The 15,790-nt window shown below is 35.3% G+C and overlaps 1 protein-coding gene across 2 annotated transcripts in view; it reads right to left on the reverse strand.

Annotated features, from left to right (window-relative positions):
• The window catches only part of SEMA3E (semaphorin 3E), a 186,678-nt gene that overhangs the window by 42,679 nt on the left and 128,209 nt on the right, over nt 1–15,790 (reverse strand). For both annotated transcript variants that reach the window (XM_074901616.1, XM_074901615.1), the window contains exon 4: nt 14,656–14,775. In XM_074901616.1, the coding sequence (XP_074757717.1) occupies nt 14,656–14,775 (120 nt within the window). The remainder of the gene's footprint in view (nt 1–14,655; nt 14,776–15,790) is intronic.

The raw sequence follows: 15,790 nt of genomic DNA on the forward strand, positions 1-15,790 counted from the left end.
TCTGGGAGCTCAAATGAACTATTTGTCAATGAATCAGTTCAATAAAGAAAAAAAACCCAGATTTTTAGAGAGAAAGATGTAGAAGCAAATGGAGACATAAATTGAGTGTTAAAATTTAATACAATTTTCTAGTCTTAAAGCTTTCTGTTCACTTTTCCTCCCAGTAAAAAAAAAAAAATAGACTTGTCTATGAAAGGAAAAAACCCCCAAATTTAAACCTCATTACAGAAAAAAAACTGAGATAACATGATCAGGTGTGGAAACAAAATTATTTTGACACAATACTTGAAGGTGCATTATCCATATTTCATGGTTTATCGTGTATGGCTCATGTTTCATCCCAAATAAGGAAATTTAAATTTTTTGTTATGTAGGACAAGACATAATCCCACCAGCACATCATAAAACTTCACTTCATATTCAGGTCTTTCCACAATAAAATGTCACTGTTATTCAGACCACGGAGACTTGGCTGGTATAGGAGTCTTCCAGATAATGTGAAATGATTTTGTGTCACTGTACACCAAATTATAGAATCACAGTGAAATACCTACTAATGTAGTTAGCCATTCTCCTGAGAATCAGAATAAAAACAATGGTAAAGATAAACCCATCTCTTTTAACATACAGGACATGAATGTGTTTAAAACACCTAATTATATGACCATGGAATTAAAATGTTAAGCAGTATGCATACTATCCTTTTGTTGTCTACATTTTAACAGATGACATTTCTGAATAAGGATTGTACTATAAATATATTATCTAATGCTAATACTGAAGATAGACAAAAATTTGGATTTCAGTGCACCTTGGAGAAGTTTTTAAGTGGATCTCACCCGGTTTTGATATAAAGCAGGATGTGTATCTCATAAATGCTTGCAGATGCATGTAACTGTCTGAAAAGTCACTGAAAATGTAAGTAATGACTCCTCCAAGAGACATTTCCCACCTTCACCTTTTAGGACAGCATACCAAATATTCCATGGTTGCAATAAATTATTCCCATCACTGGGGCAAGTAACTGAAGATCAGGTGTTGGATGTGTCAGCTTCCATGGGATTTAAATTAAATAAGTATTACACATTAATAATCAGCTTTGAAGGCTAATACCATAATTCTAACCATCCTTGCTGTTTGTGACATTGGAATCCCTTGAGAAGTGTCAGAAGAAAACTGACAGTTTCCTCACAGATTATCCTACACAGCAAGTCAACATTGCAATCTATTTTATGGACCCTTCTTAGGGGTTAAGGTAAAAATTATACAAAAACAAATATGGAGGGTTGGGAGTGGAATTACAAACTTCTACGTGTAGTTTGAGAAACGAAATGGGTTTGATTTATGATGCCTATCATTCAGGAAACGTAATACACTTTCAACTATTCTTAAAATAATAATGTTGTTTAGGAAGAAATAGAAGATATTTTCAAGGGCATCAAACATTTTACCATTAACTTGATATGAATTGATAATTTTAGACAATGAAGAATAATGTAGACTATAAATAATAATGAAAGAAAAGGTCAATCAGAGCCATTAAAATCTAAAGACTGCATTTAAATTTTGCTGCAGAAAATTGCTTTCTCTAATGCCAAGTGCTGCTTTGCTCTGGTTCAAGACAGCATTTATGCATGTATTAATTTAAAACATATGCTCACTTCCATTCCTATTCAGCAAAGTACCTAAGCCTATTCTCAATGTTAATACAGTGGCTGTATCTTTTACTAAACTGGGGACTTAAAAATGTAGAGGCTTTGGTTGGGTTTTCCTGTGATTTTATTTTTGTAACAAAAAATAATTTGATTTTCTGTAAGAGGATATTTTTTTCACTTTATATTTTTATTGTTTGCCAAGTAACAAACAAGTAAAATATATCATACTGGCATTTTTTTAAAAGGAAATGTAAACCATTTCAGAACCTCTAATTATGTACTTAACTCTATATCCATATGCTCCAACAGTATTGCCAAGGTCTGCTCTCCAGGAGACCTGTACTATTTTTGTGGTTGGTACCTTTTTTTGTTTGTTTGGGGGGGCGTTGGGGTTTTGGGTTCTTTTGGCTTTTGTTGTTTGGGGTTTTTTTCATAAGGAGTCCATGTTACTTATATTGCAGGATAGTAAATACTATTTATTGTGGGGAGAGACTGCAGATTTTTGTGAATATAGTTTTTAACAGTGGCTATACTACTGTTACTGCCACTCAATGTACAAAATTAATTCTTAGTTTTTTCAAAAAATATGTTTCAAAAACCTTAATAAAGCCATGTGGTGCTGCTGTGTACTGGGTCTGGCTGAGCTGGAACTGGTTTTCTCCTATAGCAGCCCTCATGGTGCTGTGTTTTACGCTGGGAGCTGGCAGGGTGTTGACAGCACCCTGGTGTTGTGGCTACTGCTGAGTGGTGCTTACACAGCTCCAAGGTTCTTTCCAACACCTTCCCCCGCAGTGGGACGGGGTGGGCAAGATCTTAGGAGGGGACACAACCAGGACAGCTGACCCCAACTGAGCAAAGGGATATTCCAGACCATGTGACAGCTGCTCAGCATAAAGCTGGGAGAAAGGAGAAAGGGGGTGGGGTCACCCTTGGTCCTCCGAGGCAACCACTCCGCGTATTGGAGCCCTGCTCCTGAGAAGGCCCCACATCGCCTCTTCATGGGAAGGAGAGAATAAATATGTTTCTTTATTTGCTTCCATGCACAGATCTTTGCTTTGCTTTGATTATATTAAAACTGCTTTTGTTTTACCCACAAAGGTTGGGGTCTTTTTGTTTTTATTGGGTTGGTTGTTTTTTGTTTGTTTTTTTTTTTTTTTTCCCCTATCTTATTTTCTTTTCCCTCTTTGCCCTGTTGAGAAAAAAGGGGGAAAGGGCAGGGAAGTGATAGAGCGACTTGGTGGGTACCTGGCATTTAGCCAGAGTCAAACCACCACATAGTGTCATATGAAGCACCCTTTTTTCTGTTCAAGTAATTCCTAAAGGATCAAAAAAGGGAGTGTGAACATCAAAGATTCACCTTATTTGATCATAGTGCCCTGTTTGAGGAAGAAGGCTGTTGGGAAGTGATGGGACCCACTGGGACACACTGACTCCACGGGGAGAGGACATCCCAATGGGCTGGCTGAAGGAGTGACCTGGTGAAGTGGGCTTTCAACAATGGTCGTCAGAGTTGGAAACTGAAGCCCAGAGAAAGGAGGAGAACTGCAAATGGAGAGGGTATGGTAGGGAGAGAACTGCCAAGGGCATGTTCTCATCCTGACTCCAAAGACAGCGTGTTCAGAAGCTTTTCTCAAACCTCTGTACAAAAGCTGTGAGGTTAATTTTCATTTGCAGGGTTACAACCTCTCACAGAGAACTTCCATTGAAGTCCACTGTAATTTTGCCCTTGTTCTTTATGAGAATGACTCTGAGACTTTTGTCTCAAAAGAGAGGATATTGCTCTTGGATTCACTGGTTCCGTGTACTCCATATTTTTTCTTAATACTATCTTAAAACCAAAGCAACAAAACAAAAACCCCTGTGATTTAAAAACTTCACCAAGATAGGTACACAGTGGGACACAGTTGCAGCATTATTGATGGTCTTTAGTGACATGAAAATGAATGTAATTTATTAAATCCCCAAGACAGTAACAGACTTTATTCTGCAGAAAATAAAATTTTAAAATATTTAACATAGCAGGTATGCTATTTATAAACAAAGAAAACATTTATTGTCCGTATGTACTTTCACATTTACTCAAATAGTTTCTAAGTCTGGATTAATCTTAACATTGAACCTTTAAAGTCCAGCATTTTGCACATCCTTAGGTACCCATGCACACTTGCTCAGTCTAACATGAGGAACAAATGAACTTATTTCCAAATGAATTAAATATGAGATTTGTGGAGCATTTCACTGGTGTAACTAGATACTTTTTCTCATGTGAGAAATTGAATACTGAGTGAATCAAGAGAAATTTTGTGACCGCAATAGGAAGTGAAATGCAATGCACAGAATAAATCACATCTTGATTTCCATTGTCTTTTGCACTATAATGTTTTTAGCATAAAGTCACATGACATTTTTTTCCAATATTCTTTTGTTCTGCATATTCCCAAAACATTTTTTGCACTTCTTTTCCTCTTTTTTATACATTCACTTATCCTTACATTTTTATTTTGACATGCAAAGACTCAATGAATACATTATGCAGAGACTTTTAGGAAGGACGAACCTTGACTTCCCCATTAAAAAAAAAATCTGAAAAATCACAGAGCACATCTGTAAATCAGCAGAAAATATAATTCAAATATAAGTCTCCAAAATGAACTCTAAACTCCACGACCTGTCTTAATCTGTACACTTGCTTCATCAAGAAGGCACGTGGTAAGAGAGATATGCAGTAAAATATTTTCTCTTTGCATAACAACAGAAAATAACATACTAGGTCAGGCCTAAAAAACACCATATCATCTAGTCTTTTGTATTTAAGCAGACTAAATTTTGGTGCTAAGAAAAATGTGTATTAGTAGCATCTGATAACTATAGTCCCAAATATTAGACAGGTACCTAACTGATATAAATCCAACTAACTCAATAAAGAAATTAAAAATCTAAAACCAACAGAAGATGAATCAGTATCACGGAGTTTATATAAATGAACCTGTGCTCCAAATCCTTATAATAACTCTAACAGGTTCCTATTGTAACTTACTGGCCTATTTAAGTCAACATAACACAGGGATGCAGATATATGAGTGAGTAACACAAGGATGTTCCAACAGTGAAAATCTTTTCATTTCATGATGTAATACATTTTTTTAAAAAATCAAAAACTAACGTTCAAAAGGATCCAAGCACTGGCAAAATATTGCTCTGCTTGTTTTCAGAGGATTACTAACTTTTAAAATTACACCTTCCATGTTCACTCAACTTTATTTTCCAAGTCAAATGGGGATACAATATTAGGAATAGAGTCCTCAAAGAACTGGCTGAAATATTTAGGTCTCTGCTACTTGACATAATTAAGATTATTTGGGAGGTAGTATTTCTTCTGAGGATCTGTTTTCAATCCTCTTTACTATCCAGTGACATACTGAAAAGATCAATCGTCCTATGGGATGAGAGTGCATAAAATATTACAGACATTAAATCCTCCCTAAAAATTCAGATGTATTTTTCAGGTCTATGCATTTTATTCCACAGTTAAATGATTAAGACATATTGGGCTCCAATCTGAAAACATGTTTAAAATCTGGAGCTATGTCAGACTGCTGTCTGAGTTTGCTAAAGGATTAGCAATTTCTGACTTGTGTCAAAATATCTAGCTTAAAGTAACAGAAATAATATATTTCCCTGATTTAAAGTGTGTGAAATACTCTGGCAAAAGGAAAAAAAAAAACCACCACCAACTACCCTGCATATAGAAATCACAGGCATTTATCCTTATCAGTTCAGAATGTTTAAGCTGAAGTGGTTGAATTGGTCAGAATTTTAGGAGACATACTTTTGCATGACCTTAAACTGGACACGTAAACTCATTAGGGTCCTATGACATAGAATAGGCCCATTAGAAAAATAAATTATGGTTATATTGCACTAGTGTGATAGATAGTATATATCAAAATTCCAGGAACTGCATAAAGGATCTCTAAAATAAAAATGCCTGAATAGCTGTATGTGGAGATACAGTCTTGTGATCAGGTGAAAGAGAAGCTAAAGATAGTACAAATTTGCTATACAAAAGTAAATGGATTTCTGAGAGGAAGTGCACAGCCTTCACACAGAGCCTTGCTAGCCAAGAATTTCCCTTTTCCTTGATTTTTGACAGGCTAAACTTGTGCTGAGATTGTGAGGGTCACACCAGAGCAAATACCAAATAAAAGTCCTCTCATCTAATGATCGCTATCATAACAACTGTGACAAAGGTTATAAAAAAAAAAAAAAAAGAAGAAGAAAAAAAAGGACAGAGACAGCTCTATGGTTTGAGCTTACAGTCTAGACTTTGGTGATGGATGGAGCAACAGATGCATTGGGCATGGGGAGGACAGCAGCTACATTCAACTGAGAATGGATTTCAGAAGGAAATCAGATACTCTGGGGAAGTTCTGTCCGTCTGCATAGTGTGAAGCCTTAGATAGACAACAGTCCTTTTGCAGAGCTTCAACAGGGCATGCCAAGGTAGGCCATTCTGGAAGATCCACTGACTCTTGATGACACACATGAACTGCAAGTAATACTTTTTAGTTCACATTTTTATCTGAAATAATTTTCCTGGATAGATCTCAGTCAAGTAAGAATAATTATGAGTCATAATGTATAGAAGAATTGTACAATATATAGGGCGCATTTCATAAACCTGTGAAAATACTAACTAAACCCTGTCATTGTTCAGTTTTTGCTGGTTTTAGTTATGATGACTAACACCTTATTGAGCAGTAACTCCAGTCCTCAAGCAATGCCACAGACTTCACGAGGTGCCCTCACTTAGAAAAATACTTTGTCTCATAAATAAAGGTGGCAGAATCTAAAAATCATTATGATGAAGCTGGAATATTTTACCTAACCCCATCAAATTACCACACAAGTGGAATATTTCTCTTTGAGATAACTATTCCTCTGTATTGATTTATGCTCCCCTGACCAATTGTCTTTAATCTTGTAAAGGGCAAGCCTAATATGATGGAAAATTCATTTCATATGGCTGATCAATTCACATCCTCTACCAATATGCCAAATTGAACTTAAACTTCATGCATGGCCATATTTAGATTGTATTCAGAATGAATGTCATTCACCTCATTTTATGGATGGAAAGTACTGTCAAACAAAACTGTTTTCTGTTACAACGTGTAAGAATGACCGGTAAGAACAACTGTGCTTATACAGAATACCTGGCTTTCTCTAGGGCATTTCACTTAGTACATAGCTACTTGGTGAAACAATGTGCATTATAGAATTATTAAGAAATATAAACTTCTGACATATATCAATGTATAGTTATTAGGTTTGCATCAAGGAATCTGCCTTTACTGAACGTTTCCTTAAATTTGCTTTTGATAGAAAGATGATTTTTTAATTTAACAGTGATTTAAACAATCATATGATTTTTTTCCTAGTGAAGTTTAGAAAAAGACTGGAGGCATAAATAATGAAGAGAAAAGGTTAATGAGAGGTCTGGATGCATTCAGGTTATGGAATTCTCTGAACACTGAGTTAAAGGTCAGAAGCTAACAAAATAGATTTTAATACAAACATTTCCAAAGTGTTATATTCTGAAATAGGGAACGCAGATTATAGCTGGAGTACATAGAACACCATAGAAGGTGGAGGTTCAGATCCTTGTTCAGACTACTTTCAAGTATTAGACTGAGGTGCCTCATTTAGGATCTCGGACATCCTTGGTGCCTTGTTACAGCTGACAGCAACAGGCATCTCTAGAAATCTCTTAACTGACCTTGTCATATAAGACTGATAATCGGGTGCCTCAACTAGGTGTGTAAACTGGAATAACTTTGTGCTCCAGAGAAGAACTTTGGGTCAAGTGCAAAACGCTAAAACTAATTTTCTCATTGTGATGCTGTGCCAAGAATTCAGCACTTGAGTCTATGAAAAGAGGAATCTCAAACAGAGGTAAGGAAGTGACCTTGTCTGTATACACACCGTCAAATAGCATGTCTGGTTCTAGTGTCTGCACTTCCAGAACATGTGAAAATACTGCAGAGAGTTCACAGGAAGGACACAAATATGATTGAGGAATCCTTGTGATAGGAGGTTTAAGGAGTTATGTTTATTCAGCTTATCAAAAAAAGTGAAGAGGGGGCTTGATCTTTGTGGAAAAGATATGGTAAAGATAGTGGGGGACTTTTCAGCTTGGCTATCAAAGGCATATCAAGGTTAAATGACAGGAAGTTGAAGTTAGATAACTTTAACCTATTGAAAGTAATTCAATATTAGGACAGCTCACCAGAGACATAGTGCTGTTACCATTGTCTGAATTCTTTGAAATGACAAAACATATTTTCCTGAAAAAGTTTTAATTCAATACCTGGGAAAAATTATCCATGCAGTATGTGTCACTGACCACATAAAAGGTTCTGAAAGCTCCTTCTAGCCTTTGCTTCTATTTATGGAATACCCATTATCCCTTCCTAGCAAAGCATGGGAAAAACAGAATTGACCTTTCTTCATTATCCTTACTGACCTTCATGTACACAGCTGTTCATTAGGTTAATTATTATAACCAAACTCATGAATTTTAATTGCTCACATAACCATATGCATTGTTTTGAAAGGAACTTTTTCATTCTGTTTCTCAAGAGGATGTTTTTGTCTGGAAGGTTCAGAGATTGGCCAGTTGCAGAGGTTGGATTGCTATTTGAGCTAATGCAGAAAATCTTTTTCATGGGTTGCTTGGCTAGTACCTTCTCATTTTCTAAGGAGTACATAGAGAAGCCATAGGTTCAGTAAGAAATACTTCTTCAGGTTAGGGCTGAAATGGATCTTCAGCTTTTTCTTTTTTCCTTCTGCAGCACGGCACCTTTGTTTTATGCTGTGAGCATAGGGGTAATCTTCACCTAATTAATTTCCTGCCTATTATGATCTTAGGTACCATTTTAATCTCTCTTGAAATGTATGCATATTTAACTTCCAAAACCTGAAATGCTTTAAACCAACTAAATTTGGGGCTTTGGGATGTTTTAATGCAATTTGACAGCCTGTGATGTGGGCATTCAGGCTAGATGATCTAATGAACCCCTCTGCTAAAAGATTCTATGATACTGTGTTTCTTACTTGGCATCACTTCATGTATATGAACACTTTATATTGGTTTAAACATCACCCACCTTAACGACTAACATGAACTGCAGATGCAGAGGACTGCAATAAATAAGCAATTCAATAGTATTTAGGATTGCAAATTTAATTCCATAAATAGAGTGAGTTGAAAAACCCACTAACATTCAGTGGATGGCATTCTAACTGGCGGATTTTTATCCATGCAGAGGAACACTGTCTCGGAGCAAATATTTTTGGGGCAAGAATTTGTCACACATTCTGTCTAATGAAGGACTGACCAACACCCACTTCTGCTTGGTCAGTGAAACCAGATGTTCCTCCTTCTCAATCCTCTGCAAACTGACAGCGGAGATGAGGTAATAGGGAGGGAGTAACTGAGCAGATGATTGTTTGTTTTGATTTATAAAAATATGTCAGAAAAACATCTTAAAATAATAGATAAAAATGTGTATACAATTTTGTTTTTTAACAAAGTTGAAAGAATGATAACATTACCAAATACTTACCAAAAGCAAAAAATAAATTAAAAAATCAAAATACTTATCAAAAAGCAAAATTATGTCATGTAGAAATTAAACTGAGATATGACTGGAACATTCTCTCCTAACTCCCATGTCAATTCACTTTAATTTGTTAAAGTAAGAGCCGAGGAGATCATGTTGCCTACGTTTGTTTGGTGTAGAGAGGCAACAGGAAAGCTTATTGCACAGTTGAACCTTATCCTGGTTTTGCTTTGAATCACAGAATAAGTAGAAAAAGTGCCACTCCCCACATCCAATGAAATATTAAGGGCAACACAGATTAGAAAGAAGAAATTCCAATTTGCCTGAACTGTCCTCCAAGCAAACAAATACACCTGCTGCTTCACTAAAGGCAATTCCTTTCTAACAGGCCTTAAAGACTTAGAATTTAGAGCTGTTGTTCCATGAATCTCATCTTGCTAGTTGAAGAGAAAATAGCATAATAAAGAATACATCAGATTAGGAACACCTAGGGGAGACTCCCAGAAACCACCAGTGCATTTTGTGAAAAGGGTAACAGTCCATCAGCCCTCGGAGGTGGAGAATTACAGCTGCAGGAAGTTTACTGAGTTAAACGAGGCATTGAAAATGGTACTTTGCCAGCTCAGTGTACATATTCAAAATTTACAGTGTGTTCTGGAAGAAAAATTCCTCATGCACTGCTCTTTCCCACAACTTTCATTCCATCGACAGCTTTTGTCATGCAGAGATGCCTTCCTCTCCAGGAATCAGCTCTATTTTGTCCACATATGCTTTGCAAGAATTTAAGATATTATTTCTGCATATTATTCTGCATATTATTTTCTTCTGGGATATTCATTCATTTTGCAGGTCCTATGAAAACAGAGTAATCTCTTTAGACATATTTGGCTTAACTCCCATCTGGACTTGTTAAAGGTGCTTTGTGAGTGAGTGAATAAGGCAGTTCAGATCTTTGGAAGGCCCCTGGAGCACCCCTAGAACCTGTTGTTCTGCTAAGTAGATAACTCATTAAGATCAAATCATTGCCTGACTGCAGATAACTCATCTGTTTTATCTAATGTTCATCATAATTCACCTAGGGTATTTTGAGCTATATAGAACAGTAGTGGAATATTATTTCAGTAGCAGCTTGATGTGGAGAAACATAAACTGAGACAGAAAGCACTTCCAGTATTCATTTTCTTCCACCAAAACTGAGTTTATATAAATGCAAAAGGAAGAGACTGGATGCAGATTCCTTCCCCCTCCCCCCAACACCTTGTTGGCATAAAAGGCAACAGAAGGGACAAACATCGATTTGGAGAGAATGGAAGAAGAGTAGATTTGTTTTTTTCTGCACTTTTCTTCAATTTCTGTATTTGGTTTGAAGATTTATCTCACTTTTTCTTACAGAGCACAAGGGAAGGATGCATATTCAATGTATCATGGGAAATTTGAGGTGGAGGGTCTCTGACTCTTGCTTTCTTCAGAAAAAAAAAAACAAAAAAAAAAAACAAACAACAACCAAAAAGTTGATTTTAATGCAATGAAATCCCCTTCATTTCCGGATGACAGATCAATAAAAACTGGAGGAACCCACTTTTGGAACCCACCTTTTTCTGACCTGCATGGATTTTTGACATTTGGAAGCATGTCATGAAGTCAATAATAATGAACTTGCTTACTGGCTGGCAATTAACTTGCTTATGGCTTTTTGGACAAGATTTTGTAAATACCAACAGTATTTCTGTCTGCAAAGTCAGCACTCCTTCCCAATTTGTAATTTATTTCTAAATGGCAGAAAAAAAATGGGTAACTTGCTGAAATATTTAAACTTGGGAAAGCAACATTCATCAGAGGCGAAGTAATTAGAAAGAGAGAAAAAGATAAAAATCTGCATGTTGCTGTCAGTGACTATACTTGTATATTTTTAGAAAGGTAATATCTGGCACAGCTTTACAAAAAAGTGAACAGCCTGGAATTGCAAATCAGTATCAATTAAACCAAAATTACAATAGAATAACTGCAGCAAACTGTTATATATTTAATCCTTCAAATGGATATAGAGTGTATCATAGAATGTATAAATAATTTGATTTAGAAAAATGTATTTGGCTGGACTCTGGTGGTACAACACAAGTTTGAGGCGGAATTTAATAAATCCAATATTTTTTGCTTGTTATTTTATATGATCAACATATTCAAATATCATTATGTTAAGACAAAATACATAATTTCATTAAATTTCTATTAACCATGGTAAGCATGAAAAAGAGTTTAAATATATATATTGTATCATTATACAATTTGATTGTGAAAGATTTCAAAGCACATTTCAATGACTAAATAGTAAATTAGATTAATATTTTCTAGGGAGACTGTTTAGGGGAATGGACATTTTTATTGTGGTTTTTTTGAGAAACTCAGAGGTTCTGATTTTCAGTTCCACTGGAGTAATAATCTGCCAATGAGGCAATCAAATTCTGCTCGGTTTTGGAGACAAAAATCTCCTTTTGACTTTATTATTTGTTGACAAGAGTTCAGTGTTCTGAAAGCCACAGCTAAAACCTGGTTTTGTTAAGAAAGCATGTATTTGTAGTTGCGTAAGAACGTAAGATTTTATACAGGAAGCAGAACGGTCTTTTTCATAAACTGGATTGCACCTCACAAAAACATGTTAAATAGTAGATCAGGATGCCATACAGTATGATTATGATCATGGTTTTGGGATATTCTCTCTGTTCAAAGGAAAAATGGTAATGCTTCATTTTCTTACCAAATGACTATTCAGAAATGGATGGCTTTATGTAAACTTTTGTTGCAAGCTAACAACGAAATAAATTTTCCTGCAGCATGGTATAGAAAGAGTATAGAAAATATAGTCCTGCTATTCTATCATCTTCTTAAACACCTATATCTCTAATTTGTGTTTATATACAGATTGTACTTTAAGAATCCTGCCGTTTTTACTGAGAAAGTCACATTTCCCCTTGGCCCTCACCTCAGGAAGCGCTATTGAAACTCATGGTTAAGGTCCCTGACCACCAAGCAATTATTCCCTCTGTGTTGACAGTGCTGATTCATAGTTCCGTATGGAAGAGTGAATCTAGCTTCATATGCTGCATTAGCTAGGTATCTAGGTAGACAAAAGTCTGCTATAAAGGCTCCCTTTTTACCTCCCACCCTTTAAACCTCAACATATCTGCAAAGTATCGTTGTTCAGATGTACGTAAGCCTCAAGAACACCTTGTGCTACTTAAAGAGATTCTGTTCAGAAGCAACTTGGTTTGCAGATCAGTTAGATTTTACTTATATTGAAGTTCAATTTTTTTAATAAAAATTGTCATCAATATCTCAAAAATGTTCCTTTCAGCCAGGTGCATATTATGAACTGCATTTAACTGTATGTAACTCCGTATTACAAACCAGCATTTACCCTTCAAATTAAAACTCAGTTTTGCCAGTTTTTTTAATAAAGGTGTTTGGGTCCTGTTTAGAAATGGAATAGTATCATTATATTTTTAAGACTGTTTCATTTGTTATTCTCATTTCCATGACAGAGAACTGAGGTGGAGAAATAGGGGACAGTAACTGGAAGCCATTGGATCAGGATACTCTGACCAGAGAGATCAGCAAAGAGACACTGAACTGCAGTTTTCTGAGGAAGGATCTTGTCCCTTCACTTCCTGCAGTTACTTTGTCCTTATCAGCCAAAGAAAGCAAGGTTACAATTTGACCACTCAGTCACATACCATGTATTATTTTTAACCTAACATACACATGGCACCTGTCTTTTTTAATCCTGATGGTCAGCTTTTCAGATAATGAAAACTAATATAGCTACTTATTAGTATAGCAAATATATTTCCTGTTGGTCTACACAAACAGAAAAATGGTAATTTTCCCATGACTTCACTGTGGGTAAAATTTTAGAACATCAGTTTGACAAGGGAGAATAATAAACAAAAAGAAGGGAAGGAAGGACAGTGATACATAAGGGGACAATCATGGGCCACGCATTCTTATATATGGGTCGTGTTTCTTTTTTTGTTTGTTTGGTTTCTATTTTTATTACCCTGTTGCTTATGCTTTCTTAAATAGTGTTCCTAAGTATACAGACATTTCTTCCTTCAAACTGTACCAGGAAGTCTGACAGGAGGTTCACAAGAGGAGCAAAGAAGACATGCAAAGTTGCCTTATTTTAAAATTGCTAATTATTTAGTTCCTCAATTTCAGAAGACAGTGTGTTTCTGCAATTGAAATAATTTCAAATGTAAGTGCTGTGTTGGGCTCTTAACTTCTGAGATGCTTCTGATTTTGACAGCATTTAAAAGTGCACAGCATGGATTGGATCCTTGGAGATTGCTTCTGGTGATATGGTTCTAGTACTTGGAGAAGTTTATTCAAAAAAATTTTAGTAAAGTAAATATCTTAGTTGATTTATATGAGTCCACTTTAAAAAACTTCACATCTGCAATTAATATTTATTTTAGCCAAACGCCTGTTTTAAGTCAGGTCCAGCTCCTGTCCTCTGTTTTCCTGTTGTTCTGACCATTAGACCAAAAGAATCCAAACATAATTCAAAATTTAGCTTTAATTTTCTAGGATATAGGAGTTTTTCCAGTTTATCCAAGTTCAGCTGCATAAAAGATTAAACACAACTTTTCCATGTTGGGTTTTTTTTATATATATATACACACACATCAACTGACTATTTATGATGCAGCTTAAAGGTTTTGACAGATATTTGGAAATACCTGGAAATGGAGAGGAAAGTACTTGTGACTCTATCTGTTCTGAAGCTTTATTTTTTCTCATGGTCATCAGTAAGGTTGGTCTTTATGGTTCACACTGTATTATTTTATAAATACAAAATTGAACCTGCCTCTAAGTGTGGACTCATATAATTGCAATCGCCTTGAAAGTCCCACCCCTGTGCGTAGGCCTTCTCTGCAGTACAATTTCACTCAGCTGTACCTGAGTGTCATTAAGGAGCCAACACACATTTGCTGAGCATGATCAACACTAAGAAGCTGAATTTAGCAAAGAACTATTAAGGTATTTAATCTCCCATCAAACTACTGTGCATTTTGTAATATGGTATATTATTTCATTAATAAAAAAAAAAATCAAACATTTAGCTAAAACCCCCAAAATATTTAATAAAATACTAAGATAAAAATGACTTTCAGTTCTTTGCATAATTCTCAAAAATATACTTTCAGCTATTAGTGAGTTCCAATTTTAGACCAGCATTACATTTCATCAGGGAAAATACCTCCTGTATAGTTTGTATGAGAACTTTGATCACTTGAATTTAAATATTTCTTTTTAACCATAGAGTCTTTGCTAGAATCCAGAGCAAAAGAATTACCGCTGTATAACACATTTCTTACCTCTGATGGATGTCCAGCTCTAACAAAAGTACAAAGAGGATCAAAAGCTCCTGTTCCACAAGCCAGAAGGTGCGTTCTGTTGTATCGATGAAGGACACGGACGTAATTTGCACATTCATCCTAATTTACATTAAAAAATAAACATAGAAAAATATTAGCATTTTTTAAAAATCACCCTTAGGTGATATTCTGCATATTGAATCTTTCTGTTCTGTTAAGTACAACATCTTAGATCTCCCACTTCATGCTAGTACCTCAGTCTCACCAATTTAATGGACACTTTTGACACAAAAAAAGCAAGTTTAGAGCACCGATTTATCACAATTTATTTTAGATGCTTAACGAGTTAGAAGTTATTAAATTTTAAAACACACTTTTGAGCTTCTTTATTCTTAGACATATTCTGCAAATCTAAATATCTATTTACAAAGTATTATTAGATCTACTAGACATTTGATTCAGAGCATAAGATGCTAATTGTCAGCAAATGGCTTCTCTCAAGATAAATAAAACATCTCAAGAAAAAACCACATTTTTCCTTACAATTTTTCTATAAGACCACTGCACCACTAACTTCTTGTATAATTAATTGCTAATCAATAATTTTATATTGTATAGCCTCATACTTTATCTGATCTCACTGTTCAAACCCTATTTTGAAGAAGAAATTATTCATTGCCTCTGGGGCGGTACTCTGGGACTCATTAGTGTATTTACAGCTTCATAAATATTACAATTAAAAATTTTTCAAACATCCCTTTGAGATGTGAGGTCATTATCGTTCTTGTGCCAAACTTGAAATTGAGACAGTGAGATCAAAGTATCCATTGATTTTGGGACTTGTGGGACTTAGTTTTACAGAATATTTAACATTTTGCAATGATTTCTATGTTTGGAAGAGCAAATTTCCTCTTCTATTCCATACATTGCTCAACATTTCTACAGCTCAGACTCTGGCCTTTAAGACAGTGACAACAAGTTTAAGAAGACAATTATAATGGGATTAATCTTAGCTAACTTAAGCTATTCTAAAGTTTAGACATGTAATTTATGCTATTCTCCTAGACTTTTTCAATTATCAACGAAGAAGGCCAGACATCTCCAAAAGGCAATTAATCCTATCTAAAATGAATGT

Source organism: Athene noctua, chromosome 3, assembly GCF_965140245.1.
Source record: "Athene noctua chromosome 3, bAthNoc1.hap1.1, whole genome shotgun sequence".
NCBI lineage: Eukaryota > Metazoa > Chordata > Aves > Strigiformes > Strigidae > Athene > Athene noctua.